This window comes from Microtus pennsylvanicus, chromosome 7 (assembly GCF_037038515.1).
Source record: "Microtus pennsylvanicus isolate mMicPen1 chromosome 7, mMicPen1.hap1, whole genome shotgun sequence".
Classification (NCBI taxonomy): domain Eukaryota; kingdom Metazoa; phylum Chordata; class Mammalia; order Rodentia; family Cricetidae; genus Microtus; species Microtus pennsylvanicus.
The window spans coordinates 24019177-24037970 of NC_134585.1; the positions used below are offsets into that span (position 1 = coordinate 24019177).

Here is an 18794-nt window from a genome sequence, read left to right on the forward strand (position 1 = left end):
AAAGAAAAAATTTTATGTATAAATAGAAGAGGAGGTTCCAATAGGTTATCTAAAAGAGCAAGGGCATTCTCAGTCACACAGCAAGTCCCAGGATAGCCTGAGCTACAAGACCAAAGCATAGCTTGAAGATGGAATGAAGGGCTATGTTTTAGAAGGTAAAAAGAGGAGGAACACCCATTGCAGGGCTGTTTTCACGTTCCTCAACTCCTCCTCCACGTCAGGATTCTGCAGTGAAGGGCTGGGGAGATGGCTCAGTGGTTGAGAGCTTGCTGCACAATCATGAGGACTGGGGTTTAGGTCCCAGCACCCTGGAAACAAGCAGAACATGTCACACGTCTGTAACGCCAGCTCTGGCTGGGGGTTGGGGAAGACAGGAAGATCACTGAGGCTCACTGGGTTCCAGCCTCAGCCTGAGAAAATGAGAGCTGAAGGTTCTGGAAGAGACTGCCTCAATGGATCAGGTGGAGAGTGACAGATGGGACACTAGATAATTCTTCTAGCCTCTATGTGTGCGCGCGTACACACACACACACACACACACAAACACGCGCGCACATGCACACATGCTAACAAAACAAAGCAACACTCTGTGATAAGAAGGCATAACTTATCAGGCCAAAAAAAAAAAAGGAAGGAAGGAAGGAAAAAAGAAAGAAAGCATAGCCTCAGAAAAACAGCCGTGAATAATGAAGAGGGTGACAAGAGATGGCTCAGAGGGCAGAAGCCTGACAGAACCCAGATGCAGCGGCATGCATTGTTTGCAACCCCAGCGCTACTGCCTCAAGACGGGAGGTGCAGGCAGAAGAATCCTTGGTTTCAGAAGAGGATCACATTTAACCTTAAAGTCTAAGTTACCACTTTGAAATATACCCATTTTTCCCATGGTAGGCCCCTGTATATATGACGTATACATGTTAATAAGTATCCATTTGATTTTTTCCTTCATTGATCTATTTTTCATTCCAATGAACACAATATAAGAACTCTGAGAAGGTAAAGGAATAATAGTTTTCCTTCCCTATATTTTTAAAAAGTAGTCAGCTGAAAACATTAAGTGGCATGTATAGCTAGCTCATGCTTTTATTAGCATCAAGCACCCACGTCCACCTAGCAAGCTCTAGATTGAGGTGCACAAGTCTACCAAGAGGGCTGAAATAGCCCCGACAAAATGCCTGTCGTTGCTGACATTGCATTTCACTGCGCTGCTCAGGCTGATCTCGGACTCCTGGACTCAGGCAATGCTCCTTCCTCGGGCTTCTGAGGAGCTGGAGCTAGAGTCACCATCGTACAGGCTAGCAGAGCATCTCGAAGGCACATCTGAGTTATAGGAAGGCAGCCTCCAGGAAATGCTACCAAAAATCAATAGGAAAGGAATGAGTTACAGACGAGGGAGAAATCCTGGTCTACAAGAGTTAGTTCCAAGACAGGCTCCAAAACTCCACAGAGTAACCTTGTCTCGAAAAAAAAAAATCCAGCTGTAAGGAATTTTCTTAGTGACTGATGGGAGGGGCCACCCCATTGTAGATGGTGTCACCCCTGGGCTGGTGGTCCTGGGTTCTATAAGAAAGCAGGCTGAGCAAGCCATGAGGAGCAGGCCAGTAAAGCCAAGCACCCCTCCACGACCTCTACATCAGCTCCTGCCTCCAGGTTCCTGCTCTGTACGAGTTCCTGTCCTGACTTCCTTCAATGATGAACAGTGACATGGATGTGTGAGCCAAATAAACCCTTTCCTCCCCAACTTGCTTTACGGTCATAGCATTTCATCGCAGCAATAGAGATGCTAACTAAGACACCTACTTATTAAAACTCTCCAAGACTGTCCTAGGAACAACTTTCCTTTTCCACCCTCTCATCCTAGACAAATCTATCATCTACCCTCCTCAAATCCCACAGCTTTAAATGGCATTTATATGTAAATTCTTCTCAAAAGGTCATGTCTAGCCTACGCTTTCCATAAGAACACAGCTAGATTTAAGTTCCTACTCGACAGGCATCTCCAATTTAGTCTAAAACAGAAATACTGATTTTATCAACTTAATTTATACATCTCTAAAAATCAAACATCTGGTCATTCAAGCCCAGAGCAAGAGTGAGCTATCTTTAGTTTCTTTCTTCTTAAATTATCATGGAGACTCCATCAGAAAATGCTTTGGACCCTCTTTCTAAAAAACATGTAAATTCATAAAATGTATCCCCATGTCAAATATTAGGCTGACAAGTATTAAAAGGTAAAACAAAATTTGCAGCCTGACTCTAATTAGGTCAGCTGCTTGATAAGGTGCACACACACACACAAATAAAATGAACATTTTTGCTATTATTCAACTGACAATTGTAATACCTATAATGTCAAAGCATGCTATTTTAGAATCATCTGATCATGGACATGCTTTAAAAGCAAAACAAAACACACAAACTACTAAAAGTTCTTCAGATGGAAGAGGAAAACTGGGAAATTTGGGAATAAAAGAACAACAGAAACAGATTTTCATCATGTCTGACTGCATCAAGGGCCCCAGGTATGATACTTGCAGGAAATATCATGCTGAGAAAGAAACTGGCCCATCCCAAGAGCCCTGGCTCATCTCCCAGGAGAAGAACTACCCAGTTCTGGAAACTGGGGCACACAGTTAAATCTCCCCATGTCTATATCCTGGCTTTTGCTTTATCTTTTCTATAAGTTGTAATTCTGCTGTGGGCAAGAAGACAGATTGAGAATTTCTCTCTAGTTTTGATCAGAACTGTAAGTAAATTCACGTTTCCATGCATGTACACGCTATGTTGTTTTCTTTTAATGTGGGTGAGTGTGTAGATCAAAGCCAGGCTGGGAACTCTAGTAACATGTCCGGATTGTTGTAATCCTTATCTTTATCACCTCCACCCTTCATGAGTTATTGGCTGCGACAGAGGAAAACATAAAAGTACATACACACAGGAGATAATTCAGGGATGAGCAGGTTCCCATTACAGATCTCAAACGTTTGTTTCAGATTGCAGACAAAAATCCCATTCATCTCTGGAACCACGCCGCCCTTTAGGGAGAGGACCAGAGCTAAAGGTACAGCCTAGCAGTCAAGACACGTGCAGCGTAAACAGACCCTATGCTTGGAACCTAGGTGCCCAGCTGTAGAAGAACGGATGAAGGAACGGTGGTCGACAAATACAATGGCGTTTTCTCAGCCATATATGAGAACAAAGATAAGTTGTTTGCAGGACAATGGATACAACTGGAGGTGTATCCATTATTAAGTGAATTAGGCCAGTCTCAGAAAGACAAATATTGCATGTTTTTTGTAATTTCTAAGTCTTACATCTTACACAGATGCAAAAATTATATATGTACGTATGATATAAAAGCAAAAGCACCCCCCACAGCCCCTTTTGAGACAGGGCCTGATTATATAGCCCTGCCTGGAACTCACTATGAAGATAGACCAGGCTGACCTCAAACCCACAGAGATCTGCCTGTCAGTCTCATGAGTGCTTGTCCTGGTATTGAAGGCGTGTGCTATTATAACTGGCTCCAACAGACCCCCTTTGATATTGCAAAATGACATCCACAAAAAGTTTATGCTCAAAACCAGTGAAAATTACAAAAGCAAGTCATACAAAAAAAATCCTATCATGTTTTAAATTTATGGTTTTGTGTTAGCCTGCATTCACAGTTACCCACAAGCTGAGCATGCCTGGTAGGATACGGGAGACAACAAGGAGAGGGAGGAAGGGGGAAAGACAGAACAATGTTAACCGAATATGTTAAACATGCAATATATACTTGTACAAAAACCTACAATAGTTTGAGTCCAAATCCCACCTCCAGACAAAGCATTGAGAGTAACATGAATGTAGATTTAAGTGGGTGCTTTCTCCTCTGGTAAATCTCCAGTGATTTACTCAGGCCTCCCTTCAAAGGGCACACCTACTAAATGGAGTTCCTTTGTAAATATAATGTCTTACAAAATTCCATTTCAGACCTTCTTTTGTACCTGTAATTTCTCAAAATAATCAGCTTGAAATAGTCCTTGAGCCTAAAGGGCACATTGGACATGACATATTCTGGCTCCTACAGTCCTATTTTGAAGAGCTATGTGCTGAACCCCATCCTTTTCCACATAGAATGCTTGTGGTTTCGTGTGCACTAGTCTAGTGCTGGGAGGGTGGGGCTGAGCTGTTGACCTGTTGCAGCCTCAGCTTTCAATAAGAACAGCGTTTCTCGGCCTCCAGCTTTTCCTTTGGTCATTTTCCGTTATGGCGTACAACATGATGTTCTGCATGCTTACGCAGTGTGCAGTGATACCCCAATCTTGCTGGTGAGGACCTGGGCTGAGGTCACTGAGAAGAGCCCATAGGTGTAAACTCTCCTGGTATTTAGAGTTCCTAAAGGTTCTGTGCTCTACCTCTACCTAAATTGATTTTCCCCATTTATGAAAGTTTAACCTAAATTTTAGGTTACTTATCCTAGAAAAACATGTTCGCAGGAAAGCTTAGAAAGGGACGTTGACAGCAGCTCCATTCATACATACACATAACAAAGTGTCCAGAAGCATTGATCACTAGTGAAATGTTAAAAACACAACGAGACACCTTAGTACACCGATTTGAATACCTAAGAGAAAAAAGCAACTAAGAATACAGAGAGGATGCAAAGCCAAGACAGCTCCTGTTCATTCATTCCTCTGGGATGCCAACTGGTACGGCCACTCTGGAAGACATGTGATGTTTCCTCAAGTTAAATGGGCCCTTCCCGTGAGATCCAGCAAACCAGATGAAGACATCTACTCTTGAGAAATAAAACCCTATGTTAAGAAGCAGCAGCCATGCATGAATGTCTACAGAAGCTCTCTTTGTAAGTTGCCCCAAACTGAAACTTCAAATGTCTTTCGACAGCTGCATGGATAAACTGTGGTACAGCTACAGAATCGAGCACAACTACAATTGAGAACAGACTTGTCAGGGCTGGAGAGATGGCTCTAGTTAAGTGCTCGTATTGCTCTTCCGGAGGCCCTGAGTTCGATTCCAGCACCCACTTGACAGCTCACAACCATCTGCAACTCCAGTTCCAGGGCATCCAATGTCTTCTTCCAGACTCCATGGGCACTGGGCAAGCATTTAGTGCCCAGACATATGATGTGGGATGCCCTTCTGTATGTGAATGTGCCCAGACATATGATGTGGGATTCCCTTCTGTATGTGAATGTGCCCAGACATATGATGTGGGATGCCCTTCTGTATGTGAATGTGTTTACCCAGACATATGATGTGGGATGCCCTTCTGTATGTGAATGTGTTTATCCAGACATATGATGTGGGATGCCCTTCTGTATGTGAATGTGTTTACCCAGACATATGATGTGGGATGCCCTTCTGTATGTGAATGTGTTTACCCAGACATATGATGTGGGATGCCCTTCTGTATGTGAATGTGTTTACCCAGACATATGATGTGGGATGCCCTTCTGTATGTGAATGTGCCCAGACATATGATGTGGGATGCCCTTCTGTATGTGAATGTGTTTACCCAGACATATGATGTGGGATGCCCTTCTGTATGTGAATGTGTTTATCCAGACATATGATGTGGGATGCCCTTCTGTATGTGAATGTGTTTATCCAGACATATGATGTGGGATGCCCTTCTGTATGTGAATGTGCCCAGACATATGATGTGGGATGCCCTTCTGTATGTGAATGTGTTTATCCAGACATATGATGTGGGATGCCCTTCTGTATGTGAATGTGCCCAGACATATGATGTGGGATGCCCTTCTGTATGTGAATGTGTTTACCCAGACATATGATGTGGGATGCCATTCTGTATGTGAATGTGTTTACCCAGACATATGATGTGGGATGCCCTTCTGTATGTGAATGTGTTTACCCAGACATATGATGTGGGATGCCATTCTGTATGTGAATGTGTTTATCCAGACATATGATGTGGGATGCCATTCTGTATGTGAATGTGCCCAGACATATGATGTGGGATGCCCTTCTGTATGTGAATGTGTTTACCCAGACATATGATGTGGGATGCCATTCTGTATATGAATGTGTTTACCCAGACATATGTTGGATGCCCTTCTGTATGTGAATGTGTTTACCCAGACATATGATGTGGGATGCCATTCTGTATGTGAATGTGTTTACGTGCATGCAGGTAAAAACAACCATACATAGAAATCAACAACAATTTAAAAACTTGCAAAAAAGAATGCTTTTGACACATGCAACAACTGAGGTAAATTTCAAAAGTATTACACTGAATGAAAGCAGCCAGCCTCAAACGGTGCGTGCTGAACAGCCATGTGGACGCAAAGGGAACTAGGGAGACAGAGAGCACACCAACGGATGCCAGGGATGAGAAGCTCTGACTAGACAAAGACAACAGGAGAGAGCTGCTTGTGAAGTCTTTTCTGCTCCGTGGCAGTGGTAAAATGAATCTGTACTATTAAAAATCATGTATCAAATTTCGTAGAATTGTACAAGAGAAAAAAGTCCATTTTGCTGTATAATAACTTTGAAGGCTTTTAAAAGCCACACTGTATACTGTATGATCTCACTGATATTACATTCTAGAAAAGGTAACAACAAACAGATCAATGAGTGTCAAGGGTCAGAGTGCGAGGGAACAAGATGACCTCAAAGTGTCACAAGGGACTCTCCAGAGGTAAGGGAGCTGTTCTGTTCTTGATTATTGAGGGGATTACCTGGCTGCCGTTGTCAATACCTACGTGTATACAAAGGTAGAGACAATCTCAACAAGGAATTATACTTCTATAGTCTTTTAAAAAATTTTAAAGATTTGTTTTTAATGTATATGTATGTATGTTTGCCTGCGTGCACATGTGTGCACCATGTGTGTGTCTGATGCCCCTGGAGGCCAGAAGAGAGCTCTGGGTCCCCCGGAACTGAGTTACAGACAGTTGTGAGCCAACATGTGGGTATTGGGAACCCAACCCGAGTACTCTGGAAGAGCAGCAAGTGTTCTTAACCCTCTTTCCGGCCTCAAAGGGATATATGGGTTTTTTGAGTTCAAACCTGGATGATGGTTGCACACGAGGTATATTTTTACAATGAAAGCATTTATGGCGAGGCAGAAGATGGGTCTGAGGACAGCCCAGACTACAGGATGAGATCCTTTTCCTAAAAGAGAACAATTAGAAAGTTTTACCCCGCCTACCCTTGATCCTCTGAACTCAAAATATCTTTCTGTTCCTGTCTCCCAAGTAGCTGGACTACAGGCAAAACCCACCAGGCCTGGCTAAAGGATTGCTGTATGATGTCTGTGTATGTGAAGCAAACTACCTCTCTTTCATTCTAAGTTCACGGTTAAAGCCTCTACAACAAATAGCACATGAATGTATTAAATTTGAAAAAATTTTAACTGTTAATTGTGTGTATGATGTGTATGTGCGTGTGTGGGGTCAGAGGACAGCTTTGTGTACTCAGGTTTTTCCTTCCACCTTTACATGGCTTCCAAGGATTGAACTGAGGACATTGGGCTTGGTTAGCAAGTGCTTTACCCACTGAGCCAGGTTGAGAGAGACATACACAACTTCATGTGCACAGGAGCCACTGAAAGGCAGTGAAAGCTTGAGGACAGAGATACGCCTGTCTGCTTCTTCTTAAGTTTGATGGAAGGTAGACAGTCATGTACACAAATGACTGCACTTGATACATACAAGACAAAAATGCTTTAGCCAGGCATGGTGGCGCATGCCTTTAATTCCAGTGTTAGAGAGGCAGAGACAGAGGCAGGTGGAGCTGTTGAGTTTGAGGGTTACAAAATAATAGTTTCAAAACATACACATATACTCGTATGCACTTTTAATGAATTTTAATCTCAGAAAAGTTATTAGGTAAAGCTGATCATGATAAGACAATTAAATGGCTCACGTAAATCACATATCTTCATTTGTGATTTATCAGCAAATGCGTTCATTGTAGGATACAATGCGTTTTGAGAATAAAGCTTTAACACGTCAACAGCACGGGGTGGGTGACTAGAAGAGAAAATGTTTAGTAAAGGGAACATACAGAACGCCGATCAGCGATGATGCCCTGCACGCCCCACCGCACACAATTAGAGCACCGTGTGAGCTTTCCCCGAGATTAAAGGCTCAGGCTCTGTCTCTGGGAGAGAAACGACACAAGAGGGGTACACATGCAGGAAATACAGTAACAATTCCGCGTAAGAATAAATGTGAGTCGATGGCGTGTCGCTCACGGTCACATTCAGCAGCAAAGACATATTTGTAGTGCAGGCCAATCTGTAAGGGTAATGTGTTTATAGACAGCCGTGCATGTCAGGCACATATGTCTGCCAAATGAAGTCCTTTCCTATAGAAAGAACCATTCCAGTGGCCTTCCTGAGTATTCTCAGAAGTAAACATCGTTAGACATACTCCCTTACAACAGCTTGCCTATATTTATGGTCTCTTTCTAAACCCAAGCCTGCCAGGTTGACAAATAAGCTTGGGATTTCACCTGATAGATTCCTACCCACTCCTCCACCCCCCCCCCCCCACTATCCTTTAACCCCAACCTCTACTTTCCCCAGGTAATTTTTTGTGGCGGGGGTGGGGTGGGGTGGGTCTTGCTGTGTTACCAAAGCTGGTCTTAAAATCTTGTGCTCAGACGTACCACTTCTGCCTCTTATGGCCCTGGCCCACAGCTCCAGCCACGCCGCACTCCCGGCCACACTACACTCTTGACCAGGCACTTCTTAAAGTGATGCTCTAAACTTTGGGACTTAATTAAACTCAAATAAGACAATGAAAAACTGAACACACAGAAAAGTATGAGCTGCTGCTGTGGGCTTTGTTTCCTCCTATTTTGCTTTGATAAGCAGAGGCCCATAAATATCTTACTCTACATAATTAATTAGTTCTAGATAAAAGACTTAACCATCTTGACCTCTTAATGGACAACAATTTTTCAGTAAGTCAGGACTATGTTTCATTACTGATGGCAACTATGTGCTTACAAAGGAAAATATGGGTAATAAATTACCACAAATGTCCAGGCTGAGGGCTATGGAGATGGCGCAGCGGTAAGAGTGCTTCCTAAACAAGCGTGAAGACTGGAGTTCAAATCCTCATGACTCACATACTAAGCTGGGCTGTACTAATGTGTATTTCTATACCACCTCCCCGCAAACACAAAGATGCAGAGTAGAAACAAAGACAGGAGTAGAGCAAAGGCTTGCTGACTGCCAGCCTAGCTCCAGGTTCATCGGTATGCCCTCTCTCACGGGAACAACGCAAAGAGTGATCCAGCGGGATACTGATACCGACCTCTGGTCTCCACAATTGCACACGCACTACCCATAGGTACATACACACATGCACACACATACACACACACACACACACACACACACACACACACCTGAGCACAATGTGTTAACATGAAGCAAATTATAAATAAATGTTTGTTTGGAAAGCAACCTAAGACAGTGCTGCTAGCCAGGCATGGTATACACACCTGCAATCTAGGGCTCAGAAGGCTAGGGCAAGAGGCTGGAGAGTATGAGATTAGCCTCAGCTACATAGGGAATTCCGGCCCCAATCTGGGTTACATATCAAGGCTCTGTCTCAAGCATGGAAGCAAACAAACAAAATAAAAAGAGGAAAAGCCTGCTGATGGTGATAATTAAAGGTCTGCATTTTATGCAAAGTAATTTTCAATGAAATATTACATAAATATATAAACATAAATAAATATCTTTTAATGCAAATAATTTAACTAGAATGCAAAGTAAGAATGGGTTTTTAAAAAACATCTATTATCTATCTTTGCTACAAACAATGACTTTTTGGTCTCCTTTCTGACTCCTGGCTCATGGCTCCCTAAAGCCACTGGGTCCTCAGAGTGTTTCTTTCTATAATAAATATATAAACACAGAAGACGACTGCTATGGGATCAGGGATGCTCCTGCACAGCTTCAGGATGGGAGCTGGATGCCAGAAGGCTTTCAGCCCTACTTCCTATCCCCAGGGAGGGAAATGCACTGAGGATCACTGCCAGTTATTTCATCAGCCAAGCCTCTAAGAAACCCCCAAAGCCAGACTGAAGAGCATCGGGCTGCTGAACACCCGAGAGGTCCTCAGAGAATGACAAACAGTGAGACAGCATGGGCGCACAGCACCTCAAGCAGCTTCTCCACCTTGCCTGTTCCCAAGAGTAAGGGCCAGGGAGATGGCTCAGTGGGTGTAGAGGTACTTTGCCACCAAGCCTAAGGACCCGAGTTCAATCCCTGGCACCCACATAGTAGAAGGAGAGAACCAACTTTTGCAAGTTGTCTTCTTATCTCCACAATGTGTGTGTTCATGTGTGTACACATGTGTGAGTATGCATGTGTGTGTGTACACACGTGAACACACACACAGAGTAAAATAAAATAGTAAGGAGAACTTTCTCCAGAACTCTGGCAGTTCCTACAGCAAACGACCAAATCCAAGGAAGAGGTATGGGACAGTCACATCACACAAAAGTTGTAGAGAAGAGAACATGGGAGCTTCCTGCTTGTGATGGGAGTGAAGGGCAGGACCAGTCTAGTGGGATAAATAAAGCCTTAACCTTTGGGACTGTCTGCATCTACTCCAGTTAGTGTCAGACTTGAACTAAATCATGAGACACCTAGCCGGTGTTGGAACTGGTCAGTATGGGGGAGGAAACCCACATTGCGTATCTGATGTGAGCTGAGCCCTGTGAGACACAGAAGAGGGTAACAGTTCTTGCTGTAGCTTTATTTTTCCTTTATCCAGCTGAATCCAGGAAATCACATTTTTGTTGTTCATTTTCTTCTGATGTAAATTCCACTTTAAACCCGTGGAATCACTTCCATCTCTAAGAAACTGCATGTGAACGGTACACTATATCTATAGATCCTTTAAACTTTTGCTTATTTATTTTATTTTATGTAGATGGGGTGTTTTGCCTGCATGCATGTCTGCGCAGCACGAGCATGCAGTGCCTACAGAGTCCCGATACCCTGGAACTGGAGACACAGGCAGTTGTTAATTACTGTGTGGGTGCTGGGAATTGAACCAGGGTTCTTTGGAAGAGCACTGGTACTCTTAACCACTAAGCCATCCCTCCAGCCCCTTGCATTACCTTCTAATCTCCAATTCCACTCCTAGGTACACACATAAAAGAACTAAGAGGAAGGATTCAAATAAATACTTTTGCAATAACCAAAGTTTAAACAACCCAAGAATCTCTTGATGGAAGATGTGTGAACAGAATGGGAGCCGTACCTGCAATGGAATACTGTTCCACTGTTCAAAGGGAAGACAGTTGTGGACTATGCCACCACAGGGATGAGCCTTGGCAGATTATACCAAGTAAAATAGCCAGATACAAAAGGATGAAGCTACGTGACATCACTTACATGAGGTGCCTAAAATTAACCAGGTTCATGAGTCAGTAGGTACAACAGCTGTTGTCAAGGATTAGAAGAAAGGGAACAGGAAGTTATTATTTCACAGTTCAGAGTTTGCGTTGGGATGATGAAAAAGGATGGGACAGTGGTAATACAAAATGGTGACTATGCAAAGGGGTGTAGTTCAGTGGCAGAGACGTTGCCTAGAATGTTCAAGGCTCTGGATTAGCCCTCATATCTAATGATGAGAGGGGTGAGAGCAGGGTGCGGTCAATGTGTAAATTTAACACCATTTATATTTATTGTAAATAAAAAAGAAAGAAACAACTAGAGAGAATTTTACCAAAGAACTGTTTATAATAAATATATTTTCAGTTAAAATTAAAAAAGGGAGGATGAAGAGATGGCTCAGGAGTTAAGAGCAGGTACTGCACTTGCAGAGGACCCAAGATTGGTTATCAGCAGCAACATGGCGGCAAACAACCATCTATAACTCCAGTTTCCAAAGTCCAATACCCTCTTCTGGTCCCCGTGGGCACTGTGTGCACATGCTGGACAGACATACATGTAGACAAACACTCATAGACATAAAATAAAAATAAATAAATCTTAAAGAAAAGAAACCCAAACAATTTTGACAAGATGATTTAGTATACAGTGGGCCTAAATACTCTCAAAATTGATTAACATAGGGGAGATATACTTGAGATGCAAGTGATTGCAGAAATTTTCAAGATTTCAGTGTGAAAGGCAATAAGCCAGAGAGGAGACCTCACCAACTTCAAGAACAGAAAGCTAGCAAGCAGCCATGTGGGAAACAAAGCCAGATCTGGTAGCTCCTTGCCCGACTGTCTTCCTACCCTATGCTACAGAAATAAATGCGAACATGCTTACCACTGAGCAAGTAGGTGTGGAGGTGCACATCTGTAGTCCCAGGCAGAGGAACAGGAGCAGAGGCAGGGGGATCACTACTAAGGTATGTACTGCCAGGAATACACAGTGAGACCTGGCCTCGAGAGTAAACAAAAAGCAGAGTAATATACACATTCTAAACACACATTAATATATACGGAAAAGAAACTAATACAGACTTAACCGAATAAACTGAAATCTAGATCCATAAGGTCAGAATAGTCAGCTAATTCCTTACAGCAGAATCTGAGATTTCCCACAATAACATTCAAGATGCTATGATTAATTTTATAACCAATAAATAAATAAATAACACTTCATCTTAATAGAGAATACACAATTCTGAGGAGTTTTCCACCAAACTTTAATCTGAGCCTAAAGAAAACACGGTGCCAAGAAAGAAATTATCAAGGTAAGAGTGCGACTATAGGCTAAAAGAGTGAGGGGAGCCACGCAAAGCACTGCCGTCTGAAAGCTTCAAGTGCTGGGGTCACATGAAGACTGCACACTCCGCAGAGCCCGTAAGATGAACTGTAAAGCAACAGTGTTGACGAGGTGGCTGAGCAGAAGGTCAAGGGGTGCCGTTGTGAACACCTGAACACCGTCTACATGTCACCTAGACTGGCATGTCTGCAATTCACCTCGTCTATTTCTCTGTCAACAACGCTTTTGTTGTTTTGTTTTTGAGACATGCTAGCCCTCACCTCATCTTTACTATGGATAAGATTAACTTCTGAGCTTCCTGCCTCCACTTTCATTGCTGGAATTACATGTCCAGTTGTTATTTTATTCTAAACTTTTCAGGGGAAGATACAGTCAACACGCGACCCCAAATATCTTTATAATATTGTCCTTTATATTTATAAGACAATTATCACAAATGCTAACTAGTAAAACTTCCTTACTATTCTAATATGTGAACCATGGTACTGCTTCCATGCGCCCCGTTACCTCTCTCCAGATCACTCAGGTTTTGATCCCTTTCCACCAGGAGTCGCTATGTACTTTCCTACTTTATGCACATGAGTATACTTCTTGCCCAAGCAGAATTCTGTTCCATCCTGGGCACGAATATCTCCAGTTTTAAGAACATCTGCGTGCTTATTTTGGCTCCAGAGACACTGTGTCTAGTTAGCAAAAAGAGCCTTTCCCCACAGCCATCCAGACCCGGTCATCTTTCAGAAGTCCCATTTCCAGCAGACGCCCCCAGACTCCATAGCACTTTAGTCAGCACAACCTGGTTCTCGGTTAAGACTGCAAATGTCCCACTTTCTACAGTGCTTTTTCCTACCAGGTCAACTGGCAGCTCCAAGAGCTTGATGCCAGCATTTAATGAGCACGACTGCCAGGGGACTGGGCACTAGGTGCTTAACATCTCTTCTCCTACTTCTCCCTCAGTAGCTAACAGGGTTGGTTCTCCAACGTTACTGAAGGCATCAGAGAGTAACTTAAGTAATGAGCAACAGTGAGTTTCCTGCATCCAGAAGGTGCTGCGCTATTTTTTTAAGGTTTTGTTTCTGTGTGTGTGTGTGTGTGTGTGTGTGTGTGTGAAAGAGAGAGTATGTGTGTGTATGTATGTGGGGGAGGAGAGGAAGTGTATGTGAGTTTGAGTGTGTGTGTGTGTGAGTGTGGTGTGTGTGTGCCTGCACATGCGTGCGTACTTTCAGGATTTGGTTATCTTCCTCCAGCATGGGATGAACTCATGCCATCATCACGTCTTGCACAGGAAGCACCTGTACCTAGTGAGCTATCTCATCAAGTCATAGCTCCAAGCCTTCCAGTTTACTGACATGTATGTAACATGAAATCCAAGCACTTTAAAATCAAGACAATCTGAAGGGCAACCTAACCCACTGCTTAAGCATGCATATATATATATACATATATATATCACATACACACACTCTCCTTGAGGCAAAAATTCTAAAATTAAAAAAACAAAATCACTTAGACATTATTTCTGCTATTATTAACAGTTACATGTGATCAGAATGTTATACATCCCAGGCATGTGCTGTGTACTAATTAACACTGTCCATACAAGAGAAAGGCATGAGCACTGCCACATGCAATAGGACAAACTCAGGTTCAGAGGGATTATCCAGCTCACCATTAAGGAGTGATGGGGTTGGGCATTAGGAGAGACCTCATCCGAACCTCTGCCACCAGAGTCAGCAGCTAGTTCAGCAGCCAGCGTCCAGTGAACTGAGCTGCTGGCATCTCTTTCAATTGAAAACAAGACAGCAAACAGCAAATTGTTTTAATTATAGCCACTCTGAAGATATAATGGATCATTATGACAAAGCATAAAAAACAAGACATTAATGTTAACTAGTTTTAAAGTTAATATCCAGTTGACAGCAATAGTGAATTATAGTGTTTATTTTTCATGCAATGCTCAGACTTTGAAGAATAATGAAGAGAACCTAGAATTTAATCTTATTGATCACCGATTTTCAAGCAGTTTAAAAATCTTTTGATTCCCTATTTATAAGCTGCAGTTACTCAGTCAAGTTCACCTACAATACAAAAAGGACCAATAATTATTGAGTTTAACATATAAATTGTAGCTCAGTAATAGAGTATATGCCTAGATAAAAGAGCTGTTGACAAATTGGCAAGTTTTACAATATATTATAGGGTATACCTAAATACTTGGGGGCTAGAAATATGACTCATTAGTTAAGGCACTTGTTGCTTTTGTAAAGGACCTGGGTTCAGTACTCAGCACCACATGGTGGCTCACAACTACTTGTAACTCCAGTTCCAGGGGATCTGATGCCCTCTTCTGGACTCTGTAGACACCAAGCACATACATGGTGCACAGATATACATGTAGGTAAAATACCCATACACCTAAAATAAAAATAAATAAAAACCCCAAACAAACAAATACTCCAGGACAAAGAAACCATACGAGTAACAACAAAACACATATATGCAAAAGAGGGGCTCAAATTTCAAATTTTGAAAGTTAATATTTTTAAAAGCAAAAATCAATGCAAAAACTACAAACCCAAGTAATTTAGATGGCAAAGGAAAACAAGGCCTGTTAAAATAAAATATCTATGGCTCTCACCTTCCTACAACCATCCTTCCTTCAGAAGAATGTAGTCCCAATCCCCTTTCCTTTAGAAACTAAATATTCCCCACCATTAGTTTGTGTTTGAGAACATGTTTTCCATTGCCCTAGTCCACGGTAAGAAAGAAATACAAGCCTGGCCACAAAAGCATTCTATCACTCAGAGCCTCTGGGACAAGCTGGCTTTGCTGGCCAATGAGATGCTGACACAGACATGTGCTAGACTGTGCAAAGGACAAGAGGATCTCTTCTGGGGGTTTCTACAGGAGCGTGCAGGGTGTGAACCTATTGCTAAGTTTTTATGAGTATGAGGCCAGGTTTCAATTATTTTTCTATTAGTATTCCCAATTACATCCCCCAGCAAAAAATGAGTCCCTACTGGCAGGGGAATAGGTCAATTATAACTATGACTTTGTGTGTGAACTTTTTTCTTTTCTTCTCGAGACACAGTGTTATTATGTAGCCCAGGTTGGCCTGGTGACAAGCTCAAAAGAGATCTGTCTGCCTCTGCCTCTGCAGTGCTCAGATTAAAGGCATGCAACAACACCACACTCAGCCCAGTGCTATATTTTTTGTAATTTTTCCATTATTTAATAAAACATGTTGTTTTTATAGTAAGAAACATTTAAAGATAATGTTCCAGCTTCTCAAACATGCCCAGAAAGAAACATTTCATGTTTTTGAAGCATTAGCTTTTCCCCCCCCTCATGATTTACTAAAGTAAAGTAGACAGAGGACCTATCTGAAAAGAACAGCTTCTTTTTTGATACTAAAGGAAACTTTTTATTCTGACTTAGGAGACATGCTGCCATAAACCTTTAAAAAGGGAGTTTTATATATAAGGAGGAATACTAGATAACTCTTTGAGGGGAAATGGATAATAAGTTCACATGTATTTTCAACATTGTAAAAACTGTTCAAGGACTAAACCTAACTTCAAAGTTTCAAAGGAAAAAAAATTACATTTGAAAAAAGGCTTTATTGGCCAGCCTAATGGCACATGCCTGTAATCCCAGTACTCAGGAGGAAGAGGCAGAAGATTGCCACTAAGTATTAGGGCTACTGTGGGGATGGAGAGTGGAGTTACATTAGTTACTTTAGTCTAATAAATGGTAAAAGGCCAAAAGTTAAGTTCAGTTAAATATAGGCTATAATTATTTCATGTGCTATTCAATTATGGGAGGAATTATACATTATTAAGTTTAAGTAAAAGAAAGCAAGTCTTGGGGTGACTTTTTGCGAGTATAAAAACCTATAAAGGGCAACGAGCAAGGCTGAATACAGTAGTGTATGCCTGATACTTCAACTGTCAAGGAGGACAAGACAGGATAGTTTGTGCCCACGAGTGCAAGGCCAGCTTGGACAACACAGCGAAACACTGTCTCAACAAATAAGTAAGTTTACTCAATGTTGTAACGACTCCATAAGCCGATAGGAAAACAACAACAAAAGCAGGGATTCTCTTGCTTTTACTGCCTTTATTAATGTCTATCACTCTCCCCAGGCACGTGCCATATTCCCAAATCTTCACTGTATGCTAATATTATTTGGAATTTTATGGCCCTCTCTAAGGACACTTAGGTGTTGATGACACTTTCTTGCCATGTAGGTAGCCAGGGTGATGTCTACAAGTGAAACAGCTAATCAAGAGATTTATGAGCAGTGGGGACTGAACCTAATAGGGCCTGCAAGGTGGGGCACGCCTGTAATCCCACCCACCATTCAATAGGCTGAGGCAGAAAGATACAGACTTTGAGGCCATACTGACAGGCAAAAAACAAACCAAACAAAAACCAACCAACCAACAAACAAAAAAAACCCCAAACCTGTGTCAGAAAACAGAAGAAAAACAAAAGTACACCAGACCAAAGTAGCTGGAGGCCTGAACACCTTCCCTGGATAAGTGGCATTCTAAACTCTTTAGGATACGCAAATCATCAACACAAGAATCCCGTTGTCTACACCAGAAAACAATCAGGATGGTTACACTGGCTGGCCAACTATTTTTTTTGTCTCAAGATGGTGACAATCGTTGAAACCTAAATTTCCCAACAGCTGTCAACTCTGAACTTATCTCATGCACAAACTCCTCCACATCTGACCCTAGTGGCTGCTTTAACATAAACAGAGGTCAATCAAAGAAGTCACCCCAAAAGTGGAATCGAAATATCTATTTAAAAACAAACGGGCTGTGTGTGTGTCTTTTCGAAGCATTGCAGGAAGAAAACGATTTATTTTTAGTTTTATGAAATGTTTACTCTACTTACATGTAGAAATATTTGCACTCACTTCAAGTACTTGAAAGGGTCAATAAAAAAAGAAAGAAGGAAAGAAAGAAAACAAAAAGGTAAAACCCTAAGATTTATAAAAGTGACAACTTATTATAAAACACAGTCAGTCATAAACTCTTCTTCCAACATTCACGTATAACCAATAATACCTCGCTTGTTCTCGAAACATCCAGGTAACCGCGAATGGGACCGGGCACAGACGAAGAAAGAGGGAGAATGAGAAAGAACGCAAAGTCGCCAGTGAGGATAAAAAGAGAACAGTCCAAGTAGTCTTCAGTTTTGCTCCTCTAAGGAGCCAATGATTTCCCCCTTTTTTTCTAGCCCACGATAAATGAATTTTTCAATCGCAGCCGTAAACTCCTGCATCCACTTCCGACCACATCCACGAATTCCAGGAGAATCAGTCAGAACTACCTCTGTGTCCCGGCGGCGGGTGGAGAGGATGCACTCTGAGACTGGAAGTCTCACCACAAGTTCTCCCCGGACAGGAATAAGGGTTGGGGTGAAGGGAGCGGAGGACCTAGCAGTCCCCTCAGCCTATCACCGACAGCATCATCATGACAGCTGTCCAGGCGGACCTGAAAAGTGGCCGGGTCTCAGAGCCAGACCAAAGGCTCGTCCTTAAAAACGTACCCGCTTCCCCTCCCCTAAACGGCTGTCTCCGCGTAGCGATCAGAGTCCTCACACTCACCCGTCCGAGCTCCAGCTTTAGCAGCCACTCTGGGAAAGCCGCCCACCTCTGACGACCATAGAGACGGAGCAGCCGCCAGCCCCGCTGCGCGTCCACCGCCCACTCTCACGTGACTCCCTTAGCCGCTGGGCCTGTCGGGATCTCGGCGAAACGCGACCGGGAGGAAACCAAAGGGAAAAAATGGGGAGAGGCGGGGAAGTCACCCCACCCTTCCCTAGGACACGCCCACACCTAAAGACTCCGCCCTCCCTGTCCTCCAGCCCCGCCCACAGATCAGCCTCGCCCTCTTGCTGTTTAGGCGGGAACGCTGGCGGGTTGGCCGAATTTCTCAAGCACTCCTTTGCTGATTTTGTTTCTCTGCTGTCAAAATGCACCTCTTCTGCGCCTCTTTCTATTTAAACACCGCTCTCTGGTAAGTGAGAAAGTGATAAT

The 18794-nt window shown here is 42.7% G+C and overlaps 1 protein-coding gene across 3 annotated transcripts in view; it reads right to left on the bottom strand.

Moving 5' to 3' along the window:
• Micu1 (mitochondrial calcium uptake 1) overlaps positions 1 to 18576 on the bottom strand; it is a 135175-nt gene extending 116599 nt beyond the window's left edge. The window contains exon 1 of one of the 3 annotated variants that reach the window (XM_075980194.1): positions 18363 to 18576. Coding sequence is in view for 1 of the 3 variants with exons in the window: in XM_075980193.1 (XP_075836308.1) it covers positions 17821 to 17840 (20 nt within the window). In the remaining 2 variants the exon portion in view is untranslated. The other 2 variants (XM_075980195.1, XM_075980193.1) reach the window with 2 other exon arrangements.
• Positions 18577 to 18794: the final 218 nt, after the last annotated feature.